The sequence below is a fragment of the Notamacropus eugenii genome, chromosome 1 (assembly GCF_028372415.1).
Source record: "Notamacropus eugenii isolate mMacEug1 chromosome 1, mMacEug1.pri_v2, whole genome shotgun sequence".
NCBI lineage: Eukaryota > Metazoa > Chordata > Mammalia > Diprotodontia > Macropodidae > Notamacropus > Notamacropus eugenii.
The window spans coordinates 474,567,959-474,594,615 of NC_092872.1; the positions used below are offsets into that span (position 1 = coordinate 474,567,959).

General features: G+C 41.6%; 1 protein-coding gene across 2 annotated transcripts in view; it reads left to right on the plus strand.

Moving 5' to 3' along the window:
- NLRC5 (NLR family CARD domain containing 5) overlaps positions 1 to 26,657 on the plus strand; it is a 93,887-nt gene that overhangs the window by 33,145 nt on the left and 34,085 nt on the right. For both annotated transcript variants that reach the window (XM_072632312.1, XM_072632311.1), the window contains exons 5-20: positions 3,322 to 3,390; positions 4,546 to 6,289; positions 7,598 to 7,681; positions 7,954 to 8,034; positions 10,671 to 10,754; positions 11,223 to 11,312; positions 11,832 to 11,891; positions 15,027 to 15,095; positions 15,440 to 15,523; positions 17,147 to 17,230; positions 19,532 to 19,621; positions 21,063 to 21,131; positions 21,965 to 22,036; positions 23,017 to 23,091; positions 24,005 to 24,088; positions 26,272 to 26,361. In XM_072632312.1, coding sequence (XP_072488413.1) covers positions 3,322 to 3,390; positions 4,546 to 6,289; positions 7,598 to 7,681; positions 7,954 to 8,034; positions 10,671 to 10,754; positions 11,223 to 11,312; positions 11,832 to 11,891; positions 15,027 to 15,095; positions 15,440 to 15,523; positions 17,147 to 17,230; positions 19,532 to 19,621; positions 21,063 to 21,131; positions 21,965 to 22,036; positions 23,017 to 23,091; positions 24,005 to 24,088; positions 26,272 to 26,361 — 2,929 coding nt within the window. The remainder of the gene's footprint in view (positions 1 to 3,321; positions 3,391 to 4,545; positions 6,290 to 7,597; positions 7,682 to 7,953; positions 8,035 to 10,670; positions 10,755 to 11,222; positions 11,313 to 11,831; positions 11,892 to 15,026; positions 15,096 to 15,439; positions 15,524 to 17,146; positions 17,231 to 19,531; positions 19,622 to 21,062; positions 21,132 to 21,964; positions 22,037 to 23,016; positions 23,092 to 24,004; positions 24,089 to 26,271; positions 26,362 to 26,657) is intronic.

A 26,657-nucleotide genomic window follows, 5' to 3' on the forward strand; every position in this document is an offset into this window, starting at 1 on the left:
TCTGCTGATTTAACTCTATCGCCTCATATGGTTATTTCTTGTATATTTCATGTTTGTCCTCTTTAATGGCACTATAGTATTCTACTACATGAACATACCATAACTTATTTAGTCATTTTCCAATTGTGGTACATCAAAGTCAGTTCTGATTTTTTTTTTCTATTATAACAAGAGCATCTATGACAATTTTTGTATTTGATAGGTCTTTTTTTTTCTTTTTAATGATGTTTTAGGGATAGAATCCTAGCAACAGAATAGAGAAGGTATGACATTTTGTGATTCTTACTACATATTGGATAATGCTCCCCAAAATGTTTGCACCAGTCTGAAGTTCCATCAGTGATATATTTGAATCTTTATTTCCCCACCCAGTCAACACTCTGAACTTACTATTTTTGCCTTTCGTGTGGATATAAGGTGCCATCTTAAGGTTGTCTTGATTTGTATTTTTCTAATTATTAGGAAATTTGAGCATCTTTTCATGTGTATATTAACCCTTTATATTTCTTCTTTCATAAATTACTTATTTATATCCTTTGATCATTGTTCCATTGGGCAGTATGTATTGTTATATATTAGACTTACAGGATATATCAGTTCTGTATAGATTTTGGATGTCAGGCCTTTATCTGATAAGTCTGATATTTATCAAATACTTCAGATTTTATTTTCTTTGAATTCTTTAATTTCTTTGAATTTTAAAACCATTCCTTTTGATTATAAAAATAGTTTTTTTCTTTATAATCAAATCCATCAATTTCATCTCAAAGGATTTTTTAAAAAAGGTATTTTTGGTTAAAATGTCCTAATCAGTGACTCTGCTCTAAAAGATGAAATTTAATAATTATAAAAGTCTACACCTGAATTCTAAATATCAATTGTAACTAAATAATACAGTTGAGAATATGTCCTGAAAGGGTTATCTGAAAAAACAACAAAAAGGGCTGTTGGTTCAAACCGTTTTCATAGCAGTATAATATGTAATTACAAAAACTTAGATGCAACCTATTGCCCAACAATAGAGGAATAGCTAACTAAAGTGGGGTATTGATGGGGATGGGATTCAGGCAATCTGAGTTCAGGTTCCAAAGACATGGTCTTTTCCTTTTAGGGGTCCAGCACAAATTCCATCCCCATCAGTATGTGAATGTAACAGAATACTAAAACACAATTAAGACATAAGAAATTAAGTATAAGAAATTTTTTTTTTTAATTTTGGAAATTCTTTAAGAAATAATGGGTAATTTTTTTAAAAGTGAGAGAGAGAGAGAAAGCTGAACTGGGGTCATAGAAACAAGAGGAAACATGAATGAGAATGAATGATTAACAAAGAATTCTGATGGGAATTTAGAGGGAGTGCCAGAAAAATTATTATGATACTGCATGTATTGGAATTCATTAAAATATAATAGTTGCTAAGCCAGGTTAGCAGGTTGAGGTGGCATTTTTAAGAACATATATTTATTGGTATCTCTTGTTTTCACGTTGCTTACATTTCCTTCTATATTTTCCTTCTCTCCCCTTCCAAAAAGTCATTCCCTCTAACAAAGGTTTGAGGGAAAAAAAAGGAATAAGAAAACAATTCAGCAAAACCAAAAATATATTGAAAATAAATCTGACATTATATGCGGTGTTTTGCATCTTGTAAACCCCCACCTCTTCAAAGAAGTGGGGGGAAATGTCTTCTAATATCTTTTCTTTGAGGACAAAGTCTGTTCTTTTTTTTCTTTCTCAACATTCAGTTTTAATTGTTTTGTGATTTTTCTTTCTACCTACATTGTTATAGTCACTGTGAATATTGTTTTCCTAGTTCCTGAGCAAGTCATTTACCCCTGTTTGCCTCAGTTTCCTCATTTGTAAAATGAGTTGGAGAAGGAAATGACAAACCCTTCCAGTATCTCTGCCAAGAAAACCCCAAATAGGGTCACAAAGAGTAGGGCTTGACTGAATAACAACTGAACTTAACTATAAGGAAGAGGAATTAGATTTGTTCTGCTTAGTCCCAGAAAGCAGAAATAGGTAGTTTCTTAAGGGATTATTGAAGGAAAATAGACTGTTTAGATCATGTGCTTGGCCTCTCTGATCTGTTCCTCACGCAGACGATACATATTGAGGAGGGGTAGCTCATACATTGAATGACAGTCAGGATTCAGAATCATGACCAAAAAGAGATCTTGACAGGCTTGAACACTGGAAAGGAAGGAAAAACACATTTATTAAGCACCTACTATATGCCAGACACTGTGCTAAGTGCTTTACAACCATTATCTCATTTGTCTCACAACTCTGTGAAGTGGGTGCTATTATCATCCCCATTTTATAGTTGAGGAAACTGAGACAACAAAGGTCAATTATTTGTCCAGGATCACACAGCTAGTAAGTGTCTGAGGTCAAATTTAAACTCGGGTCTTCCTGATTCCAGGACCAGTGTTCTCTCCATTGAACCATCTAGCTTAGGGAAGGGGAACCTGCAGCCTCATGGATACATGTGGCCCTCTAGGTCCTCAAGTGTGACCCTTTGACTGAGTCCAAACCTGAGGCCTCTAGGTCACACTAGCTACTTCTAAGTGGCAGATTTAGGCCTGATGTAAAGAAAATTTCCTATTAGGTTGTTCAAAAGTAAAATGGTTTGTTCTAGGCTATAGTAATTTCCCCACTACTGATAGTCTTCAAGCAGAGGCTGGATAACCACTTGTTCAAAGGATTCTTATTCATTTAGAGTTTAGACAAGTGGTCTCCGATGTCCCTTCCTTGCTCTGAACTTTATATAACTCTTTGAGAGACTTGGAGAGAAAGAACAATGAGGCAGTAATCTTTCCTGACTGAAGGAGTTGGGGAAACAGAGTGACAGGCTCCATCCTCCTGCCTACAGGCTCTGCCCTTTGTGGGTCTGGGGAGGTCATGCAGGAACAACCCTTGTAGTCTGTAGGGGCTACCAGCCTGTCAGACATGCAAGTCATTCATTCATATTGTCCTGCTACGGTCTCCTTTCATTACCATGCTAGGACATAGACCTCTGCCTACAATAGACATGCTGAGCTACCTCCCACTGTTCAACCTAGACCCCACGTCCTGGAGACAAATACAAATGCAAGAAGAAAGTTAGTTCTGCTGCTTTCTGGTCCCTTATCTGGTTTCCTGTAGCATTCTGGACCTCCATTCTTTTGTTTGGAAGATATCTTCCCTTGCCTCCTCCATCTCCCTGCCCCCTTCCTCTTCCCACATCAGGAGGTAGGGGCAGGTCAAAGGGATGTTCAGAGATTCTTCATAGCTCCAGGTTCATGGCTTGCATCTCAATGTCTTCATCACCTTCTCTCCTAGGCCTCAAGCGACCCTCCTCTGAGAAAGGCTCCTCACCTCGTCCAAAATGGTCTAGGCGGCAGCAGCTAGGTAACTCGGTTCTGTTAGCCATTGTGTATGTATGTGTTTGGCAGGGAGGGGGATAACGAAGAAGTAGGACAACCTAGAGACCCCAGACCATACTGAGTCCCTGCTCATCTACCAAAAAAACTTCCCTCTGGCCAGCTCTCTGACGTTAAAAATAACCCAAGAGTTATTCGGAAAGATTCCAAACGATAGGGAATAGCCTTTTCTCTATCAAGTGTGGCCTTGGGAGGTGGAGAGGTGCCTGGGGGCAAGTAGAGAAATTTTGTCCCTTCCCCAGAACCTCTCTATTCCCGAAGTCCCTCTGGTTCTCGAAAGAACTCTCCAGAGCGGGCTTGGAAAAGGGCTTGAGGTGCTGGTGATGCGATTTAGTTCATCTAGCAATTGGCTTTATAGCACTTTAAAAGGTGTTTTCCTCCCTTCCCAAACCCCCCCTCCCCATCCCATACTCTATAGATACAGTGTTCTTGCTGGACTGTTTCCATGATGAGAAGGTAGCTCCCCACTAAAGGCCAGAGTCCTTCCCTGATCTGAGTTATGGGGAAAGAAATAGTGGGATGGCCCTAGGGTATGCCAGTAGATATTTAACAGCCTACTCTCTAGGAAAAAAAAATATGGCATAAATTTTAAAGTTTAATCTTCATCGTTAACATTTTCTCAAACATTTTCTTAAAAACCCTGATTTGTAGTACTTACAAAATTCCAAGGTGCAAATGTTCAGACTAAAAATTTAACAGTTGGCTCTCCTGAGCTGATTAGAATTGGCTCCAGGACACTCCTACCTAGGGGCACCCCAACTGAGATGAGAGAGTGCAGAACCAGGAGCAATGAATGAAAACTGAAAGGGGTAAGATGGCCTGCCATCACTGGAGGTCTTTAAGGAGAGGCTCGTGACCAGTTGTCAGATGCATTGTAATGGGGATTTTTGGGGGGTGTGAATTATACTAAATGGCTGCTGAGGTTCTTTCCAACTCTCAAATTCTGTGGTTCCTGGCAAGGTAATAGGGAAAGAAGTAGATTCATTCATTTTCCCTGTCGCATCCTTCCCCCACTGTGTCTTGTGGTGGAATCACAAGTCATATCTTCAGGGGGAGGGAAAGGCTGGAAGGGAAACTGAAACTCTTCAATTTTCCTGTTTCCCCAACCCTGCATCTCATGCAGAATCTGTCAGAAGGTATGAGAAGCTCCTGAGGTCTTTGCTCCTGCAGAGGTATGGAAGTACACACAAAAGAACCACTGTGCCCCATCAAAGGCAGCCATTCTCCTTCAGCCAGACCTATGTGGACTTAGTTGTACGTCGGGGGAAGGTAACCTGGCTGAAGGAGAACCCAGAGAAACCACAGGGCGATGCTCTGTCAGAACCTCTTGAGGGAGAGGATGGGACTAATTTGAAGGTCCAAGACCTCTTCAAGGGCCAGTCTGGTGCAGGTACCAAGGTAACAGTCCTGCTTGGGAAGCCAGGGGCGGGGAAGAGCATGCTGATGCATCGAATCTGCCAGAAGTGGGCAAATGGTGAGCTGGACCAGTTCAGCAAGGTCTTCCTCTTTGAATTCCGCCAGCTTAACCTAGTGAAGCAGGAGTTGACCCTTTCCCAGCTTCTCTTTGAGTTATACCTGAGCCCAGAGGATGAGCGTGATGCCATCTTCCAGCATCTTCAGGAGAATGCCCATCGGGTTCTGCTGGTCTTTGATGGGCTGGATGAGTTTCTCTTCCCCTGGCCTAGTCGAGGGTCCTATGTTGAGGACTCCCTGGATCCTACCCTGTCTCTGCCTGTTGCCACACTGTTCTCAAGGCTCTGTAGTGGATCCCTCTTGCCAGGCTGTTGGGTGGTGACCACATCACGCCCTGGGAAGATCCCAGACTTCTTGCTGGAAACAGCCACATCAGTGTTTGAGGTCTGGGGGTTTGATTCACTGCAGATAGAGAAGTATGTCAGCAACTTTTTCCATGGACTGACCTTTCGGGACATGGCCCTTGCCCAACTCAGGGACAACACCCAGCTCCAGAGCTTGTGCTCTATCCCAGCTCTGTGCTGTATCATTTGCATCTGCCTCTATCACCTCCTGCTTCAGAACAATACCATTAACTTCCCCTCAACAGTCACCCAGGTCTATATGCAGATGTTCCACATCTTCATCAATCGGAAGCACGGGGCCTCTGAGGACAAAGCCTCTTGGCTGAGCAAGAACTCCCAGGCTCTTCTGGGCCTTGGTGAACTAGCCCTCAGGGGGCTAATGGCCAAGCAAATAGTATTCTACCCAGGTAATATACCTGAACGTGTAGTGGCCTTTGCAGCTACCCACAATCTACTGGCCTCCTTCAGGGTAAAGACAGGAATCCAGCAGCAAAAGACATGCTATGCCTTTGTACACCTCAGCCTACAGGAGTTCTTTGCAGCCCTGTATCTGATGGTGAGCCCCAATATAAATAAGACTGAGCTGAGCTGCCATTTCTTCCTCAAGTCCAAATGGCCCCTAAGGACTGAAGCCAAGACAGAACTCTTGGATCGCTTCCATACATTTTTGTCAGGGTTCTCCTCTCAGACCTGCCAGTCCTTCCTAAGTCAGTTGTCCCAACAGGATGAAGCCTGGGTGGGTACCAAGCAGGTGGTCATCCGGCAAGTGTTACAGGGTCTGGCAGCCCGAAGCCTAACAGGCCCCAAGATGATAGAACTGTGCCACTGTGTGGAGGAGACCCAGGACGCTGAGCTGGTTAAGCAGGCTGGCAGGCACCTTCCTTTCAGTCTGGACTTCCACAATTTCCCCCTGAACTACAGTGATTTGGCTGCCCTGACCTCTGTCATCAACCATGCTCCTGCTTCTATACATCTTGATTTTTCTGGCTGCTCTTTGGAGCCCCAGTGCCTCAATGCCCTAGCTGGCTGTGAGAAAATCGAGAGTCTCAGGTGAGTAAGAGATAGAGATAATACATAGTATTATGGGAGATGTGGCCTTTGTGGGACTGAGTGCTTGGATAAGGCAGATCAGTGCAGTGGGGTGGTACTAACAAGGCCATGGCATGTGTTCCATCACAGTGGAGAAGTTAACTTCTTAGTTCTTTGGCACTAATCCTAACTCTAGCTAGACACTTTAAATATGTGAACTCTTGGCCACAAGTATTGAATGTGGGAGCCCTAACTTTGTACCTAATTTTCTTAGTAACCTTGGGCCTCATTACTAAACCTCTCAAGAGAAGACTCACTTCCCTCCTCTGTCAAATGAAAACAGTGAGCCCTTTGGCTGTAAGAATCTGGTTCTAGTGTGTTATGATAAAAACAGCTCTAGGCTAGAAGTCAGAGAACCTGGGTTCTAGTCTCAGTTCATACTCTGGGCAATTCATGAACCATAAAATGACAGAAATATAAAATAATATTTTAAAAATTTATTTATTTTAGTTTTCAGCCTTCACTTTTATAAGATTTAGTTCTAAATTTTCTCTCTCTCCCCTACCCCTTCCCTAAGAGGGCATGCAATCTGATATAAGCAGTACAAGTACAAACATATTAAACATGTTTCCACATTAGTCATGTTGTAAAAGAAAAATCAGACCAAAAGGGGGAAACTATGAGAAAAAAAGAGAGAGAAAGATAAAATAGTCTGCTTCAATTTGCATTCCGACTCCGTAGTTCTTTCTCTGAATGTAGATACCATTTTCCATCAAGAGACTTTTGGAATTGTCAGATCATTGCCTTGCTGAGAAGAGCTAAGTCTATTAAAGCTGGTCATTACATAATGTTTCTGTTACTGTGTTACAATATTCTCCAGGTTTCGCTTACTTCATCAGTTCATGTTTTCAGGTTTTTCTGAAGTCTACCTGCTCATAATTTCTTATGGAACAATAGCATTCCATTAGAAATACAAATTAATGTTAAGCATTAGTGTGGTGCAATGGAAAGATACTGCCTTGGGAATAGAAAGACCTGGGTCCAAATAACATATCTGATGCTTAATACACATGTGACCTCAGGCAAGTCTCTTAATCTCCCAGAGTCTCAGTTTCTTCATCTGTAAAATAAGCAGGTTAGACTAAATGGCTTCTAGCTTGAAGATTCCTTCAAGCTTTAGATCTTTGACCCTATGAATTTTCCTCTTGGTGATTCCTCTGATTCAATAATGTTTTATAATTTTGATCTATATAATTTTAGCTTATATTTAATCTATATCATTTCAGTCTTTTAAACCTTTCCCACTTTCTCTTTTTTTGCCTCCTCTAGGGTTAGAAGCAGGAAATGCAGAGATGCTTTTGCAGAAGCCCTCTCCAGGACGTTGCCAACAATGGGAAATCTGAAGAAACTTGAGTGAGCTCTTTTCTTAGAACTCAGCTGTCTTTCCATATCATATGACACACTCCTCCCACTGGTCAAGCCTATCCTTGGATAAACCATGGGGCATTAAACTCAGGGAATTAATCCAAAGCTGCTCTTTGCTTCCCTGGAGAAGGGGTACACACATTAGGCTACTCCCTTTCCCTAGATCCTCCAGCATAGACATCTTTGGCCTGTGGGTAGGTCCTATCCTGGTGCTCAATCATGATTCTTTCTCTCTGATGTCTGTGTCTGTACTTCTGTAGATTAACAGGAAATAACATCTCAGTTCGAGGCATTGGCCACCTGGCCCAAGCGTTTATAGACTGTCATCTGGAAGAGATTAAGTGAGTGTGGGGCAATGGGATTGTTTAACCCAATCCAGGACTTTGGAGGTAAATGAAATTGTCCTAAATCCTCCCCACCCCTATTGGCTGCCCCAGAATACTTCTTCCCCATCAAAGCAATGTAATCCCGAAAGCAAGTGTTGTGATGTAAAGTGAAATAAGGCTGGATCCCAGAGGGCAGTGAAGCCTGTGGAAGAGAGGGGAGGTTTCTCGTTTTTGGCCTTGATCTTGTGGCAGGGTGTTGGACTATTGAGGCATGTACATCAGGATAGTTTGGATTTCTTCCTTCCCCTGGTCCACTTGTAATTAGGAAATTAAAGAGGGGGGACTGTGGTGGAAGGGCATTGGTTATGTATATATACATATACATGTTATATGTTTGGAATTGAGGAAGTATAGATAGACAGGTGGCTGAACAGGACAACAGAAGGAATACAGGAAGCTGTCGTTATGTAGCCTTCATTCTCAAATATGAAATAGGTGATATGGTGGAAGAATTAAATTTGAATACTAACTCAGCCACTCACAAGCTAGGTGACTCTGAGCCAACTGCCTTAATTTTCATAAACAACACAGGGATAATAAGACATTAACTACCTCATAGAACTGTTGTGAGGATGCACGTGGGACATGGAAGAGGCTGTGTGTGGGTGGGTGGTATGAAGTGAGAACAATACCCCTTGGGTGCTCTCAGGTACACACACACCAAATCCTTACTTCTTCTACCGACTTTTTACCTTATTCATTCTTTCCTCTGGTTCACAGGCAACGAAGTGGGTAAATTTTGAAATTTCTTCATAAATTCTCACAATAAAGAAACCATCTCAATAATAATTAATTAGAGCTAAGCTTCTGGTTCATAAAAATCAGAGAAACCTTTCCCCATAAGCTTTTGCTGCCTTTCAGTGTTTCATAGGCTTAGACAAAAATCATTTTACCGGCTATATAATTTATTAATAGTAAGAAATAATGCAAAGAAATAGAGAACTGTTTCAGCAAAATGTAAGCTGTGAGATGGCTCACCAGTCCCAGCCAGTCACCTCTCCTAACTGAATTCTCAACTTTGAAACCACAGTTCAACAATCTTGTTTCTCTCAAAATGGCAGTTTACATCTCTCAACAGGTGGTCTCCACAGAGTTAAATTCAGTTCTCTAAAACTTTCTTCAGACTCGCTCAACGATGACAGTTAACTCTTGTCATTTTGCATGCACTGATTCTTTAAGGGTAGTTAACTGGACCAGTCTCCTCAGGAAAGATGTTTTCTTAGCTTTCTCTCAGGGCTTCCACAGATGACAGTTAGCTATGGGTTTCTGAGTTTCTATTGCCTTTCTCTTAATGGTACAACAAAGTCAGTGAGAGGGACTAGGGCTCCATATGTCAAGTGCTCTATAACCCTAAATCCTCCGTTTGGCATTGGAAGCCCTTCATCATAGGCCCCTCCTCCCTTTTTAGGCTTCTTATATCTTATTCCCCTGCCATGTGGTCTTTGATTCAGAGACCCCGATGTCCTGGCTGTTCCACAGACAAGTACATCTCTCTGCTCCCAGCATCTTCTCTGGCTGTCCCGCATTCCTGAAAGATTCTCTCTCCTCACTCCAACTACTGACCTCCCTGACTTCCTTTAAATCCCAGATAAAATTTTGCTTTCTGTAGGAAGCATTTCTAATTCTAATGCTTTCCCTCTTTGAATTTTTTCCTATTTATCCTGTAACTAGCTTTTTGAGGCATATATTTGTCTCCCGCATTAGATTGTGACTCCATAAAGGCAGGGACTGCCTTTTGCCTCTTTTTGTATCCCTGGTGCTTTGCAGAGTGCCAGGCATATAGTAGGCACTTAATCAGTGTTTATTGACTGAGCAAAGCACCACATATATATATATATGAATTATCTTAATTGTAAGTTCCCACCAGTACGTTTGTACAAGTTTACGGATGCGTTTCAAATTAAAAAAAAAAATGATGACGTAGGAGACACAACAATGACCGTGACTTACGCAGGGAATGGAGATTTGGACTTTTCAAAGCACTTCTGCTTTCATATGTCATTTGATTCTCACAACAGTACTTCAAAGCAGTTGGCGAAGGAGTTACAGCTTCTCCCTAACAGAAGAAAAGTGAAAAGTCACTGACTCAGAGTCCCAGAGTTAGTCAGTAAGTAACAGAGTTCAGAACAGAATGAAGGCCCCTAAGTCCCATTGCCTTTCTGGCCCTGCCTCACTTAGCCCCTAGATAGATCCCTGGTGCTCAGTGATCCTACCTGCTTAAGGCTACAGAGAAGTCTAGAACTTAACATGCTGGCACTGTTACGCCGTAGACCAGTTGTAAGGCTCCTGAGGAAGGAGATAAGGAGCCTTCGGTGGAAACTCCCTCTGAACCTGAAAAGGATAAAATGCTGAGTCAAAGGCAAGTGGCAGAGAGAAAAATAAAGCCCAGAGGAGAGAGGGCAGAATCACCACCTCTAGCTTGCCCTCTGGGGGAGCAAATCACTTGTGCTCGCTGGGCCTTGTGTCTGCTTTTGGAGAGAGTCATGGTAGTTGTCTACCTCCTTTGAGCTTGGCAGAGTACTCTGAGATACTCAATAAGGAGAATCCCAGGATCAGACAGCCCCAAGATAGTGACATGTGTTATGTTTCAGTTTGCAGGACAACAGATTGAATGATCTTTCATGTCTAAAGATCATTGAAATACTCCACAAGATGGAACGGTTACAGAAAATTGAGTAAGTAACTACCATCACTCATTTTAGGCCGCAGACAAAGGTTATCCTAAGCAATTTGTCCCAGGCTCTCTCTGCTCCCCACCACCAACCACTAGTGCCTGAAGGTCACCTAGAATCCATTCTGGTAAAAGCCGGGAACAGAGTAGAATCTGTCCCCCAAGAAGGTGTCAGGCAACACTAAGATTTATCGTTGAACCTTGAGGCAGGATTCTGGATTCAGTGGGTTGGGGGACCTCTTTGGACTCTCTGGCTTCTCCAGGCCAAGCAATCAGGGGCAGGGTCCAGGTAGAAGGGTCAAGGGGCTAGGCACAAATACTACAGAGGAGGCAGGCAGAGTTCACATAATGCAACTAATTCATTAAGGGGTAGGAAGGTGGGAGCAGAGATGAGAGGAAGAGGTGATACTGGGAAGTTTGGGCTGGGTAGAATTTCCATTCTGATACCTGATTCTCTGCCTCAAATCCACAGCTTAAGCCGAAATGCAGTTTCTGTCCTGACAGTACTTGCCTTGGTAAAGGAAGCAGTTTATTATCCCAGAGTCACCACCTTGGAGATTAGGTGAGCCATGTGGTCTCAGCCAGAGACCACCTTCAGAGGTTGGGACTCAAGGGCCAGGGAGAAATCAGAGGGCCAGAGGGTGGAGGTGAGGGAGAAGGCGGCCAGTGATCTCTGATGATGGGACGTTTTACATGCTTGGGCTTTGGACCTCAGAAATGACAAGGTTGGTCACACCATGAGGAATTCCTTCCTGCCAGCTCTGGTGGTGCAATGCATAGAGTGTCTGGCTTGGAGTCAGAAAGATCTGAGTTCAGATCTGGCCTCAGACACTTGCTAGTTATGTGATCCTGGGCAAGTCACTTAACTTCTATTTGCCTTAGTTTCCTCATCTGTAAAATGGGGATAATAGCACCTACTACCCCCATTGTGAAGATTAAATGAGATTATAATTGTGAAGCACTTAGTACAGTATCTTATGTATAGTAAGCATTAGTAAGATGGTAACTATGGTTATTATTACTTTGTGCTTGGCAGCCTAACTCAGACTTCATTCTTCCTCTCCTATTTTCCTCTTCACAGGCAAGCGCAGATCAATGTTCTCTTCTTTGTATCCTCAGGAAAGGTTCTGGAAATGCCTAGGTAAGAAGAGGTCATGAGTAATTCTGATATCCCTTTTCCAGGTGATTGCAGGCCTCAATTAGTCTCAAAGAGGCAGCCTGTGTACTTTGGGAAAACCATGCAAAATAGTTTTGTGGTATATGGAAGGAACACTGGATTTAAGGTCAGAAGACCTGGATTCAAATCCTGGCTGTGCTGTCCCCATATGTAATCCTAGAGAATTTACTTCATCTCTGCACCTTAGTTTCCTCAACTGTAAAATGAGAGGATTGAACCAGATTAAAGATAATCCATAGCCTATTTTAACTAATGCATTAATTACAAGTCACCTTTATCCTTATATATTTCATTAAAGCAGCTAAGTGTACCTCTCTTTAATAAAACTGTTAGCTGGTAAATGCATGTTTCAAACTAGTGTAGTTTGAAAAGTAATAAAAGTGCATTTCTTTGAAAAACGTTCTGTTTCAAATTTTTCACTAGTTCAGGCTATCTTTCTCTATTCTAAATTAGCAAAGGTTGACTATATATAGAAATTGGATGAGGTGGGATAAAATATTGGGTTAGGAAAGATTACAAAGCTCAGTCCATTTGGAAAACCTGAGTCCATTCAAAGAGCAAATGTGGAAGAAATCTTAGTTCTTCAATTAACTGGGGAGCCTCTGAGACTGTCCCAAGGAGCTATGGGACATTCCACCGTTTAACTTCCTTTACCACGTTTTCTCCCATCTGAAATTAGATGAGATGGTCTCTGTATCCTCTTCCACTTCTGATGGGGCTGTGTAACATGGCACTGGTTTTTCATTCCTTTTTTGAGGAGGAGACTTTATCAGAACCAGAGAAAAATTTGCAATGCATTTCAATTTGCATGCCTTTTTTCATTTGTGGTGCTGGTATTTATCTTATAGTTAGTGGCACACTTGTTTCACTTCCTCTACTTTATGATAAGCTCCTTGAGGGCAGGGACCATCTTTATCTTTCTAACATAAGAGTCTGACACCCAGTAATCTCCTGGTGATTGCATGAAGTGACTGTAGCAGAACTGTAGATTCCAAGGTGACTGGTCCTTGAGGGAAGAGGAAAGGAAGACTCAAGCATTTATAAAGAAGGAACTTATAATGAATGACCTCAATTTTCTCAAGGTCTCCTGCCAACAGGGAAGGGCAGAAGATTTATGTCAAAGATGAAGGAGTAGAACAGAGAAGGATTGGCATATGGAAGGGAGGGACCAGTTAACATCAGCCAAGATAAGCTTGTAGTTTGCCCTGTCTAGCCATGGTTGTATGGTCTCCTCTAGAGGTGTTTGATTGCCTGCTATTGAGGGCAGAGAAGTAATGACAAGGTTTCTGTGACATGAGGTGAGAAAGTGAGATACTGAGCATGTTAACAGAAGCTTGGGGGGGGGGGGGCTGATGCTGTGTCAAGAATGAGATTGTTTCTAACTGACACAAAAGGGTGAAAGCGGTGGAGAAATTAACTGTGATCATGAAGCAATTAATCCTCTGGGAGCAATGAAGATGATGAAAAAGCTAGGCTGTGGTTGTTGTTTCAAACAGGTAGTTAATTATGAGGACGATGATTGGTGTTAAATTTGAAATAAAGAAGCTAACTCATTTGGAAAGAAAACTAGCATTTAGGAAAAAATCCTTCAAAGATTCTGTAAGGTATTTTGAGTAACTATGCAGTGAATAGCAGTTACTTGTTCTAATCTTTCAAGGAAAATGAGATAAAATAGCATTGGGGATGAAGAAAATAGAAATCATCAGTGCAGAATCATGTTTCCAGTTCATAGTGAAAAACTGCAGCTAAAGATTTAGAGCTGTCAGGGTTAGAGATCATCTGGGGCAATTTTCTCCTTTTACAAGTAAGAAAACAGACTTGCAGAGATTCAATGATTTACCCAGGGTCATACCAACAAGTAAGGAGAAAAGCTGAGATTTGAAGGTGGGATCTCAAGACCCAAGGAAGTTTTCATGTCAAAATCCCATGTGAAGATCTTACCAATTTATTTCTTTGATTTCCATGGCATTATTCAGGTAGGATTCATCCCACAAGGTCTAAGAGCCACCCAAGGGTCATTATTTGGAAATTCTGATGCATTTGAGAGATTCTGCCAAATGCAAAACGATTCAAGATCAGTGGTTGGCTTTCCATTCTGACAGTTTCCCCTCTGCCCCATCCCCATCCCAGTTGCATTTCGTCCCCACCCTTCCCTTCAGTTACAACAGTTTTGTGCACCTAATAGTGTTTATGAGCCAGGTCACCTGTTTCACCTGCATTATCTGTGAGTGACTTTTGGCTTATTTATAAAAATCAAATCTGACCTTAAAGGAGGAAGACTAACTCCTGGTGAGGAGGTTTATAAAGGACAGAAATGTATGGCATATAGCAGTTCCTAAAGAGGTGTTTTGAGCAGGATCAGTCAGCTTTACTGGAATAAGTGCATGGCCACCCCAAGAAAATGCTTGGAAAGGGACAACATTCATTTGGATGGAAAAGTTCAGATTTGTTTGTTTTTTACAAATCAGTCCCTTCACTAAGTAGTCACATCTTTAACATTTTATAGTCTCAACAGATGATTTTTACAAGGCCTGACACTGCCGATTGGAAACATCGTATTATTAACGGATGGTTTCTATTTTTTTCATCCCCAGTGCCACTTTGTCTCATTTTCCTTGAAAGATTAGAACAAGTAACGGCTATTCACGGCATAATAGCTCAAAATACATTATAGAATCTTTGAAGAAACTTTTCCTTAGATGAAGGAAACTCATTCTTTCAGAATGAGTTGTCTTCATTATTTCAAATTTAAACCAAGCACCACCTTTATAATAATTAACTCTGTAAATATATGCAGTTATTATTGGTAGTGTTAATAGCCATATTACTATTGTTACATATAGAAAAACAACTCCAACTACCTTCTGGAGGTAGAGGTCTGCAGCTCCTAAGTACTACCTTTATTAGACCTGAGTGTTTTAATTATCCCCCCCTGGTCACCAATGTAAGCTTGAAAAGGACTGTGGTTATTTGTGCTGATATCCTGTCAACTTGGCTGGTTGGGATCCAGATCTGGGCTATTTTGTTTAATGTTTTATGGACTCTAGACAGTATTTTAAAGGTTTTTATTCTTTAGCATCTTGGCTTTATTTTCTGTAGATCCCAGAATGTGAAGGAAAATGAGCCCCCAGAGAAGGTTGTGACTCAGGCCAAAAAGCTAATATTCAGGTAAGAAGGGTAAAGTTGAAAATATTGATATTTCAAGCATCAGTGATTTCATCAGTATGTATATCCCTTTTCCAAAGGCAGATCTCAGCTCCTCCATACCTTAGTACATAGTCTTAGCAGATGATCTCCCAAACAGGGGAAGGGTGATAGCCCTGGGAGAAGTGGTTTGGGTTGGAGGGTGTCCTGCACGATGCTGCCCAGACTCAGTAAGGTATGAATAGTAAGGATCCAATTCTCCTGTGGGTTGTTTTGACTCAGATGAGTAATAAATCACCTCTACCTGGCTTGGTGGGTTGATATGTCTATCTCCCTTTCCTTCCTTACCTCTCCCCTGAAATCCCCAGGCTTCAGAAATGCAACCTTGCTGTTCATCATGCAAAGGAGATAGCTGAGATGCTCAAGCACAGACCCTACCTGGAAGAAGTAGAGTGAGTAAACCGCCCCCCCCACCCCCAACTCTGCTTCATGCTCCAGTCCCATGGGTCCCAAATGAGTGAATGAGATTGGGAAGTTGGAGGAAGAGACCAGAAGGATAGGAAAAGGCAGAGGTGGATTGCCATAATGGCAAAGGGGGTAGTTGTCTTGGGATTGCCAGGTTTGAGGGGCCTCCAGCATCCAGTATTCATTATAGATTCCACTGTAGATTAGAGCAAAAGTTCCCAAACTTATGTGACCTACCACTCCCTTTCCCCCAAAAAATATACTTAGCACCCCCCTGGAAATCTACTTTCTTTAACTCTTCAACTTTTTAAAAAAATTTTTGTCATTTGAAAAAAATGTATTTTAAATGACTCATCTTAAATTTAATAATTGCATTGTAAATTTGTGGGGTTTTCCTGCAAGGATATTTTGATCATGCAAAATTATGTCATGAAACCATATAATATCTTATTGTAAATAAGTCATTACACACACATATTCATGCTTGACTTCCCAACAACATGCAACATGCTTGCCTGCCTACCAATACTTGCTTGTTAAGAACTGTTGGCGAACTTGACCACTGATCAGTTACAACTTACATTTTTGGTGTTTATTTGGAAAATAATGTAATCACTATGAGTTTAACTCTATTATACAATAGATAAAACATGTATAAACCGTTTTTCAGAATTTTCTTCTCTTCTTTCCTTATGCTTCCACCAATTCCTTATATTTATTCAACATCCTTCAATTGCTTCTGAGGCTACTACCACCCGCCCCAGATTGTTCCAGCGCCTCCCCAGGGGTACTATAGCCCACTTTGGGAACCTCTGGACTAGAGATTGGCATTAGAGGGGTGACCCTAATGACACAGTTGCTCCAGAGCCCCTGGTTTTGATCCAAATCAGGAGATAGGGTGAACAAACAACTCTGTCTGAGCAGGTAATATATGTGGGTGGTACCTTGGTTCCCAGCTACCTGAGAATCTAGAGATTTATATTAACAGTCAATTATACATATTTCTTAGTTAGAGGAGAAGAAGAAGGGGAAGGGGAGGGGAAGAAGGAGCAGAATGCAGTTCTCCCTGCTCTTCTAGACTACAACACCCTACTCTCACCCTCTACTTTATCAGTATTCTACCTGAGTCAAAGTGGAACATTTTCTCAGACAAAAACTAGACAGATTCCCAAACTGTTTGTTTGGTGTTCTGGGGGGTGGGTTGGGGTAGGGAGTGGTTCTTTGGGATTGGTGGAGTCCCATGTAATGTCAGGAAGGGAAGAGTTTAGATCAACCACTGGCATGACTCCTATTCTTTTCTCAGAGAAAGTCTGGGGGCAAAAGAGAGAATACCTTTTCAGATAATTTAGCTCAGGCCCAGATTCTTGCCTTTCTTTTTTAGAATAGGACAGAGAGAGAGAGAGAGAGAAAGAGAGAGAGAGAGAGAGAGAGAGATTCCTCAGTAATCAGATGGAGCCTGGGTGCTACCTCCTCCATCTGGTCCAAGCAGAGATAGATCTTCCAACTTCTACCCCGGAGCCACTGGGACAGATAGGGAGGTTGCAGCTGCGAGGAAGATGAACATATTGTTTCTAGTACTTCTTACCACTTCTCACTTCTCTGTATCTCAGTTTGTCAGGAAACCAGTTGGAAGATGAAGGCTGCCGGGAGCTGGCAGAGGCCCTGTCTGACCTGCACATCGCCAAACAGTTTAAGTAGGTCCCAGGTCAAGTTCTGTAATGGGGAGTGGAAGATGCTGAGAATATAGCATTGAGCCATGCAACTTGCCATGAACCTTGATCTGGAGCAAAGTGGATAATTTAAAAAATATAATTCACAATGTCTATTCTTTGTTTATTGCCTCTGAGAAACCTCCCTTCTGTTAGAGCTGTTATCATGCATTGAAATAATCTTAAAAATCATCAGAAGAACTATGAATGAGCCTAGATTAGGGTCACAGCTGAAAGACCCATTAGAAACCATGTAGTCCTTCATTTTCAGAAGGGAAGGGGAAGATCTTTCCTAAGGGTTCCAAGGAAGGGCTATGGTTGGGAGCAGAGTTGATTAAGAGAAGAGATGGAAGTAATATTGATGCTGGGGAAAAAAAGCCACAAAATACACAGAAGAGAGCAGAAGGAAGTTCAGAAGGGGACACAGACAAGCAGAGCAGGAGTGAAACTAATGCATTAAATTTGAATTATTTTTTAAAAATTGGAGCACAATGGAGATAGTTTCCCTATGAAGTCCTCTTTTTTATTCTTTTTTTTTGGTGTGTGTGGGTGTGTGTGTGTGTGTGTGTGTGTGTGTGTGTGGATGTGTGTGTGAAGAAGCATTCATGTTTGCCAATGTTTCTCTAGTTTTTGGTTAGAAAAAAGAAAAGAAATTTTAAGATCACCTAGGTTTCACAGCCAAGCTGAGCCTAGAATCCAGGAATCTTACCTCCTAGTCCAGTGCTCTTTCTGCTTTACTAAATTGTCTCCATATTGAGTTCCAATCTAACCTTAGATACTTACCAGCTGTGTGACCTGAGAGAAGTCACTTAACCTCTCTCTACCTCAGTTTCTTCATCTGTAAAATGGGAATAATAGCAGCTACACTTCAGGGGTTGTTGTGAGGATTAAATGAGATAATATTTGTAAAGCACTTTTAATGTTATAATGTTATAACAGTATAAATGTTATAACAGTATACATGTATATGTGTATGTATGTGTGTGTTTCTGCTATCTCTACCCAAGCCCCCTCATCATTCATTCATTCAGTGAACATTCAAGATGAGGAAGGTGTAACTAAACCACAGTTCTAATAAAGAAGATTTGGGAGCTGCATTGAACCACATGTTTAATATGAGTCAATAGTGTGAAATGACAGTTACAAAAACTCCTGGTATCCAAGCCTGAATTAAGACAGACATAGTAAGGGCAGATAGGTGGCTCAATGGATTGAGTACTGGCCCTGGAGTCAGGAGGATCTGAGTTCAAATCCAGCCTCAAACACTTGACACTTACTGGCTGTGTGACCCTGGGAAAGTTACTTAACCCTAATTTTGGAGAGACAGAGAGAGAATACATCCAGAATGAGAAGAACGGTCCCCACATCCTCTGCGCTGGTCAAACCATGTCTGGAGTTGGGGGCCCAGTTCCAGAGGACAGCGAGAAAACTAGACCACATTCAGAGGAGGGCACTGAGGGGACCAGAGACCATCTCACAGGAAGTTCAGTCAAAGGAATTGGGAGTGATTAATCTGAAGAAGAGAAGGTTTAGAGGGGACTATGATAGCTGACCTTACGAATGAACTCTTGTCAAAGAGGGATTGATTAGATTTGTTTTGCTTGGTCCCAGACAAAAGAAGTAGAAGCAGTGGACAGAATTTGCAGAGAAATAGATTCAAACTTGATAGATATGTATATGTATGTGTATAGAAGTATCAATGCATCTGTGTGTGTATACATACACATATGTGTATGTGTGTAAATATACACATGTGTAAATTGTATGTATGCGTGTGTAAATTCCTAACAATTAGAGTTATTCAAAAGGACAGTGAGCTGCCTCAGGAGATAATGGGTTTCCTTTCACTGGAAGTTTTCAGGAGAAGGCTACACAATCATTCACTGTAACAAGGATTACTGCTCAGGTGCAGATTGGACTTGAGAGCCTCTGAGGTCCATTGGAACTCCGATTCTGTGATTTTTCTAAGCACCTGCCATAGAACTGTCTGTATGGATGATACAAAAGAAAATGAACCACAGGTCCTGCCTTCAAGGAGCTAATAGTCCAAACTGGAGCATAGTCTGTTAGGTGGCTGTAGATACAAATCAGGATTACAGTTAGGAGTGAGGGCTTGCCTAGAGCGTTTAGTAGCCCTTGACCAAATGAAGTCTTCCAGAGAAAGAAGCAAAAGGTTCATATAACAAGAGCCCAGGATCTCCTTGCGCCAGCTTGATCTGTGCCTCTGTAAACTGAGAAAAGCTTTCAGCAGACAGGCTGGTGACCATTCTATGTTTTCTTTTGCAGCATCAGTGACAATGGGTTGTCCAAGTATGGTGTATTTTACTTGCTGACTTCAGCCAAAGCCTGCAAGAATGTAGTGGAACTGGATGTCAGGTAATGTGAGCCCACTGGGGGAGACTGCTGTAATCTCTGTTTTCAGGACAGGGTCAGGTCTACCAGACAATCCCTTCCAGTGTGGTTAAAATGTGCCTTAGAGATGATCTCATCCAACTCCTCTCTTTGAACTTTAGAGGTGAGGAAATTTGTTCAAGGCCATACAAGGTAGCAAGTAATAAAACCTAGAGTTGAACCCCAAACCAACAGAAAAGAATGGACTTGTTACTTGCTATCCAGGTGATCTTTGGCAGACCACTTGATGACTTTGAGCTTTATTTTGCTTATCTATAAAATAGGGGCAGGGATAGAGACATACTCTAAGTTGCCTTCCAGCTCTAGCTCTGTGATCTGGGTCCTCTCATTTCACATCTGTCTTCTGTCTTATTCTGCTCTACTTCTACTCGCTTAGGCTTTGAACCCCACACTAATCTGTTTGGGACATCTTGTTGGTGTCAGGACAAGCTCCACATTATTCTTAGTGCATAATTTTCTACACAGAATCTGCTTTAAGCAGACTTCATGAAGTACTTGAAAATCTAAATTCACTCAATAGATAAATTAGAAATTGATATTTCCCAGTTCCTCCTCTTGGGCATTCAAAGTTGGACTGTATTTGCAAAACTCTGATTTTTTGAAGCTTGTCAGTTGTAGGGAGGGACAACCCATTTTCTCAAAACTAGTTAAAAGACCATAAGCAATGACTACCTGTAGTTAGGACAGAGAACCCCCCATAGCTGAGAAGGTCTAATCCATAAAGGATTGGGATGCAGAGGAGAGTGGAAAACTCTCAACTTTTGAAGACTGAACCAAAGGAAATGACTAAACACATATGAGAGATTTTTAAATTTAGTTTTAAAAATACATTTTATTGATGTCTCTTTTCATATCATCCATATTTTCCACTGTATTAGTCCCTCTAAGAGCTATCCCTTATAGCAAAAAATTAAAATGCCTAGCAAAACTAACCAACATATTAGGAAAGACTATTACAATAATGCAGTATTCCAAACCTATAATCCCCTATCTTAGCAATGAAGTAGGGGAAGATGTCTTTGTATGTCTTCTTTGGTACTAATCTTGATCATTTTAATATTGTAACATTCAGTTTTTACTGTTGGATTGCTGTTGTTTTTACTGTTGGATTGCTGTTGTTTTTACACACATGTGTGTGTGTGTGTGTGTGTGTGTGTGTGTGTGTGTGTGTGTGTAACAGTGGCTTTCTCTAGAGTGAGGTGAAGAGGGAGAGAGTTCAGAACTGCAACAAATGCACCAAAAAATGCAACAAAAATTTTAATTTAAAAAAATTATAGATTGTTGTAACCAAACTAGCAGTCCTAGATAGAGTCAGGGAGATGGTCCTGCCAATCCTGAGGTTTTATGAAAGGCAGTGTCTTAATAGTTCTGTCTCCTCATTCAACCACTTACCTTCCTTTTGCAGTCTGAAGAACAAAACTGCCATCCTCAGATTTGCTTGGGATCAGGAAGAGAAGGATCAAGTCCAATGCAGGTATTACCCAAATGTTGTTTCAGGATCTGTGACTACTGCCATTCCCTTTTTGTTTGTTTATTTGCTTTTGAGTGCATTCTAACTATCCATTTCTGTCCCTGTTTCCATCCCTGGAACAAGGCATATGGTCTCAGAGGGTAACGGCTAAGGGGTGTGTGTGTGTGTGTGTGTGTGTGTATGCACATGCATGCCTGTTTGTCTACCTTTGTATCATTCAGGGCTACTTTACTACTAGATCAGACGTCTCCCCTTACGTGAGAGAGGTCAGCAAGTGAGACTGGGTGCTGTTACCTTTCTAGGAAGCTAAAATCGTCTTCAGCCATGGCCATTTCCTTTTACCCATAGCCCTCAGTAGCTGTAAGGTGAACGGTTTTTCTGACTCTTGGTCTTTAAAGAGAAATATTGGCAATTCCCATAGTAGATTTGAAGCTCCTGACCTTGGCCATGAGGCACACATTTTGTTCAGAGTGAAGTCACGGAAGAATTATGACCATTTCTCTGGTTAGACATAACTCACTATTGTCTTTCAAGTCACAGTCAAGTTAGGGTTACATTCCTTTGCTTGTCAAAAAGAGACGGGATAGGAGAAGTAGACTGTGAGAAAGGCTATAGGGAAATGACCAGAGATTCCTAAAAGAAGAAAGTCTCTTCTGTGCAAAGAGCCTTTGTGTGTTTGGAGACTAGTAAGGAGCCCAGTTTGAATGAGGTGTATAGTATGTGTAGGGGAATAGTAGGAGGTAAACCTGGAAAGGAAGTTTGGAATTGGATCATGGAGGGTCTTGAATGCCAGACTGAAGAGTTTGTGTAGCTCATTTCTCTGTGTATCCTTCTAGAGCTACAACTTCAAATACCCAGCTATCCAGGAACAGCCTCGAGCCACCATCCCCTTCTGCCAGGGTGATCAGGTAGGACTTTTGGATGCATGTAATGTTTCTAATAATTTATCCTTCTTTTAACAAATCTAGGGGGCAAATGAGTCACTGGTCAGAATAGAAATACAGCTCTAATTTAAAATTTCGCTGAGAAAGAGCAGTAGCAGTGGACACATGCCTCCAGCAGGGATGCCACTCAGGTTATGGTCAAACTCCCAGTGATGTCTGGGGCCCAAGCCATGGGTGCTATCTGCTCTAATTCTGAAGTGGTCCACAAAGCAAGGTTCTGCTCTGAACCTCCAGGCCAAACACAACCTTTGCTGTCTAGTGGTTGTTCCTTCCTCAATCAATCTCCACGCATCCTAGGAGCGATGGCCACATTCCGTCATTCATTCTGTGGTTTTCTTTCCCAGAACATAGAACCAGTTCAGTTCACTACTCTCATCTATGTATTTGACAGGCTGGAGAGCATGCTACTGATTTTGGTGGAAGAGAGAAATGTGGGGGTAGGGGTTGCGTTCTTGTTTCCTGAGAGGAAACCAGAACCCCACGGGACAGGCTGAAATCCATCCTCCCTTGCGCTGGAGCTCTTGGCTCTGCCTCTGGAACCTCTGTGCTTTAGGACTTAGTTTTGCTGGACTATTCATATTTGGGTTTTGTTAGAAGTGTTTGGGTTTTGTTTTTCTTTTTCTTTTTTAATAGAAGGGGGAAGGTGGGAGAGGGAAAGAAACTAGGGATAGTTCCCTCCCCCCCGAAAAAACTAAGGTCCTTTGTACTTGTGTCCCGGGTTCATTTCCTTGTCTCCTTGCGTCTTTCATTGTTTTTCTCTACGCCTACCTCTCTCTGAATATCAGTGTCTCTTGTTATATCTTTCTCTTGATCTCTCTCTCTCTCTCTCTCTCTCTCTCTCTCTCTCTCTCTCTCTCTCTCTCTCTCTCTCTTTCTTTCCCTTTCCCCTTTGTATCTTAAAGTGGAAAGTTAGAGACCTGTGATTTTATCTTTGTTCTTTGCAGACTAAGACACTGTGGTTTTCAGTCCAGTGACCTTGAGAGGCTGTGTCGGGAGCTGGCCAACTGCAGCCATCTGGAGTGAGTGTGTTTGTCTGTGCCAGGCCACAATCTCCCCAGGGCCAGCAAGAGTCATAGCACTAATGGCAGGCTTGCTAAATTAAGGAGCAGAAGCTACTACATACCTTTGGACTCTCTTTCTCTGGGATTACTGATTTTTTAAGTCCTCAATCCCAAACCAACTCATCCAAGGCCTGAGGGGGTTCCCCACCACACCATGAAATCTTGCCTCAGCCACCCCATCTATGATGAACCAAAGACTCTGTCCCCTTTAGTGTCCTACCAGACTGCTGTCATAACTAGAAATAATCTTAGTATGAGAGACCAAATAATCTGGGCACTAAATTCAACCGTGCCACTAGTACCCAATGTGACCAAACAAATCACAACCTCCGAAAGTCTCAGTTTCTTCAACTGTTAAATGGAGATAATAATTCCAACCCTGTCTACCTCCTAAGAGCAAATAAGATAATGTTTCTGAATATGTTTTTGAGGATTAAAATGGCTAGGCAGATGTGATGGATTATTATTATTAATAAACTCTTTTGCCAGTCAGGAAGGGGAAATGATGAGCATTTCTTGGCACCTTTCCCTCACTTTCTTTCCCTAGTCACTGGCATCTCCCCAATATCTATGTTGCTACTTGTGTAGGAGTTGACCATGGGCCATGGGCCTTTGGCAGGGGGTAGTTAGCTAAGTGGAAAAATGGGCAGAGGCTGAGCTTTTCTTTTTAAGATTCAGACCCAGACTTAAGAAACACTGAATCTATCAAGCTGTGGAATTTAAGTATGAGCAATGTTCCTCAGAGGTGGACTTTAGGAACTGGGACAGAGGGAAGTTCCCTGCCCTTTTGCTTCTATTCCCATATAACAGTCTTTCTTCAGAAAAAAAAAAAAAAAACACTTTTCCTTTTGATTCACCCGTCATCTCCCAGCTTATCCAACAACAATTTAGGCAATAGAGGCATTGAGAAGCTGACTCACCTCCTCCCAGGCCTGAAGTCCCTGCAGTTCTTGATGTAAGTGATGGGGCTGGATGGTGGTATTCAGTGGGTTGGGGGTGAGGCAGGGAGCTAAGCTATCTTGGGTTCATATCCTAGCTTTGCAGCAGACTCACTTGCTCAAGATCCATGGGGGAGAGGGAGGGAATCTCTTTAGGAAGCCACTCTGTTATTCTTTGCTTTTAGTCACAGAAAAAGCCTTGTCATTAAAAGACCATATTTTGGTTCTGTTATCTTACTAATTGTGTGGTCTTGAGCAAGTTAATTTGCTAAGCCTCCATTTCCTCATCTGTCAAGTGGGGATAATAATAGCTGTACTGCCTGCTTTCTAGGGTTTTTGTGAAGACTAAATGAGATTAATATATGTAAAAAACTTTCTAACCATAAAGTATATCTGAATATGATCTGTTACTTCTCCCTTCACAGATAGATATAGATTTGTAGATATATAGATATAAAAAGGAGAAGGGAAGAAAGAGAGAGAGAGAGAGAGAGAGAGAGAGAGAGAGAGAGAGAGAGAGAGAGAGAGAGAGAGAAAAGGATCCCAACTTGTGATTTCAACAGAATATGGAATTATTCTCAGCATAGAAACTCTCTCCACCAATGCAAATCAGCAACTCATTTGTAATTAATAGTGTTAAAGCATTTCCAAAGGGGCAGGGGGTTACTGAGAGGCTAAATGTTTAGCTACAGTCTAGCTAGGGTCACACAGCTAGTATGTGTATCAGATGCAACACAAACCCTGGTCTTCCTGAATCCATGTCTGGACCTCTATCTATTACATCATTTTTGCCACTTACTTATTATTGATTTATACTACTTTCATCTTCCACTACAATGTATATTAATTATATTGGGTACATTGTATATAATTACAGTATTAGTCATCTATGAAGGTTTTATGGGAAAACATAGACACAGTAGAAGATATGGTTGAGTTTTAATCTGCTTCAGTAGAGGGAATTACACAGTGATGACATCTTGGATCCATTGAACGGTTGAAGAGGCCGGGCTAGTGTTGGTGGTAGAGTCTAACCAGCTTCTGTTGGGTGATATGACTGGACACATTGAATCTCTTAAGATGCTGGGTTACAGAAGATCTCAGGCTCATTGACTTAGAAATGGAATGGTCCTTAGAGATAAGAGTGGCTTCCTCCCTCGAGGAGGTTCTTTCTTGCTAGTAGGTCCTGACAGTCAGTCAGTAAACATTTGCTAAGCACTTACTCTGTATCACACACTATGTTAAACAATGAGGATTCAAAGAAAGACAAAAAACATCCAGTCTGTGCTCTCAGGGAACTCCCAGTTTAATGAGGGAGACAACATGCGAAACACTGTTCAAACAAGATAGATATGGGATGAATCAGGAGTGGTCAGTAGGGGGAATGCATCCGCATTAAGGGGGACAAGGAAAAGGCTTCTTGTAAAAGGTAAAATTTTAGCTGGGACTTGAAGGAAGCCAGAAAAGACAGGGGATAGAGATGAAGAGGGAGAATATTCCAGACATGGAGAGCAGCCAGTGAAAATGCCTGGAATCTAGAGATACAGTGACTTGTGTGAGGAACTGTCATATGATGAGAGAAATTCTTACTGTGTGCAGGAAGTCACCAGGTATAAACATAACAATGGGGAGGGAGAGTTCCTCAGAGAAAGCATTTTGATGTGATGGAAAAAGCACTCTTCTGGTAGTCTAGAAATCTGGATTCTTTAGTCTGGCTCTACTATTGACTTACTTTGTGATAGTAGACAAGTTACTCTTCTTCTTTGGACCCCAGTTTGGCCATCTTTCATACTGGCCCTAGAGAACAGATTGGGAAAGTTACCTCCATCCTTCCAACATGCCTGACTACAGATACGGAGTGCTGCATATGATGCTAGATACCCTCACTGAGTTAGGTGGTTTTGCTTATTTATTTTTCTGTCTTTCAAGGAAGAGCTTATTGGGTGAAGGGGAGAAGGCATATATCTATAAATGAATGTGATATCAAAAAATAAAGATGTTAGTAAAACTTTTTTATTTTGAAAAAGCAGCAGGGAAATGAATCAGTTGATCTAAATGATTTCAAAGACCCTCTTTCTACTCTGACAGTCAATAAAGTTTTCTTCCTCTGACCTCTAAAAAAGCTCTGAAATATACCAAGGATGCGCTTTTAGGCTTTGGGCAAGCCTGATTTAATGGTCTCCTTCCCATGTTTCTTCAGCTTGAATGAGAATAGAGCATCCTTGAAAGCTGTGTTCTGCTTAGCCTCAACTTTCTCTGACATGAAGTGGATCCATGAGGTAGATATCAGGTGAGTTTGGCTCTCTGTTTCCTCCCAGACTACCTGTATTTAGGATCCTTTGATGAAGGTAATCCTAGGAGGATAGCAGAGGAATCCAAATATCACATAGGACAGAACTTGATGAATTCTCACTTACTCACTTTGTGGATTATCTGTAGCAGTTTAATTCAGCCTGTGTGTATTCAGGAAATATACCCTGAGGTTCATGTTATTCTGAACCAATGCAATTTAGGAAAGGAAACTTGCAACCAAAAACCTACGGCTCAAATAAATACAAATTGGCTTTGGATTATTCATTGTTTTTA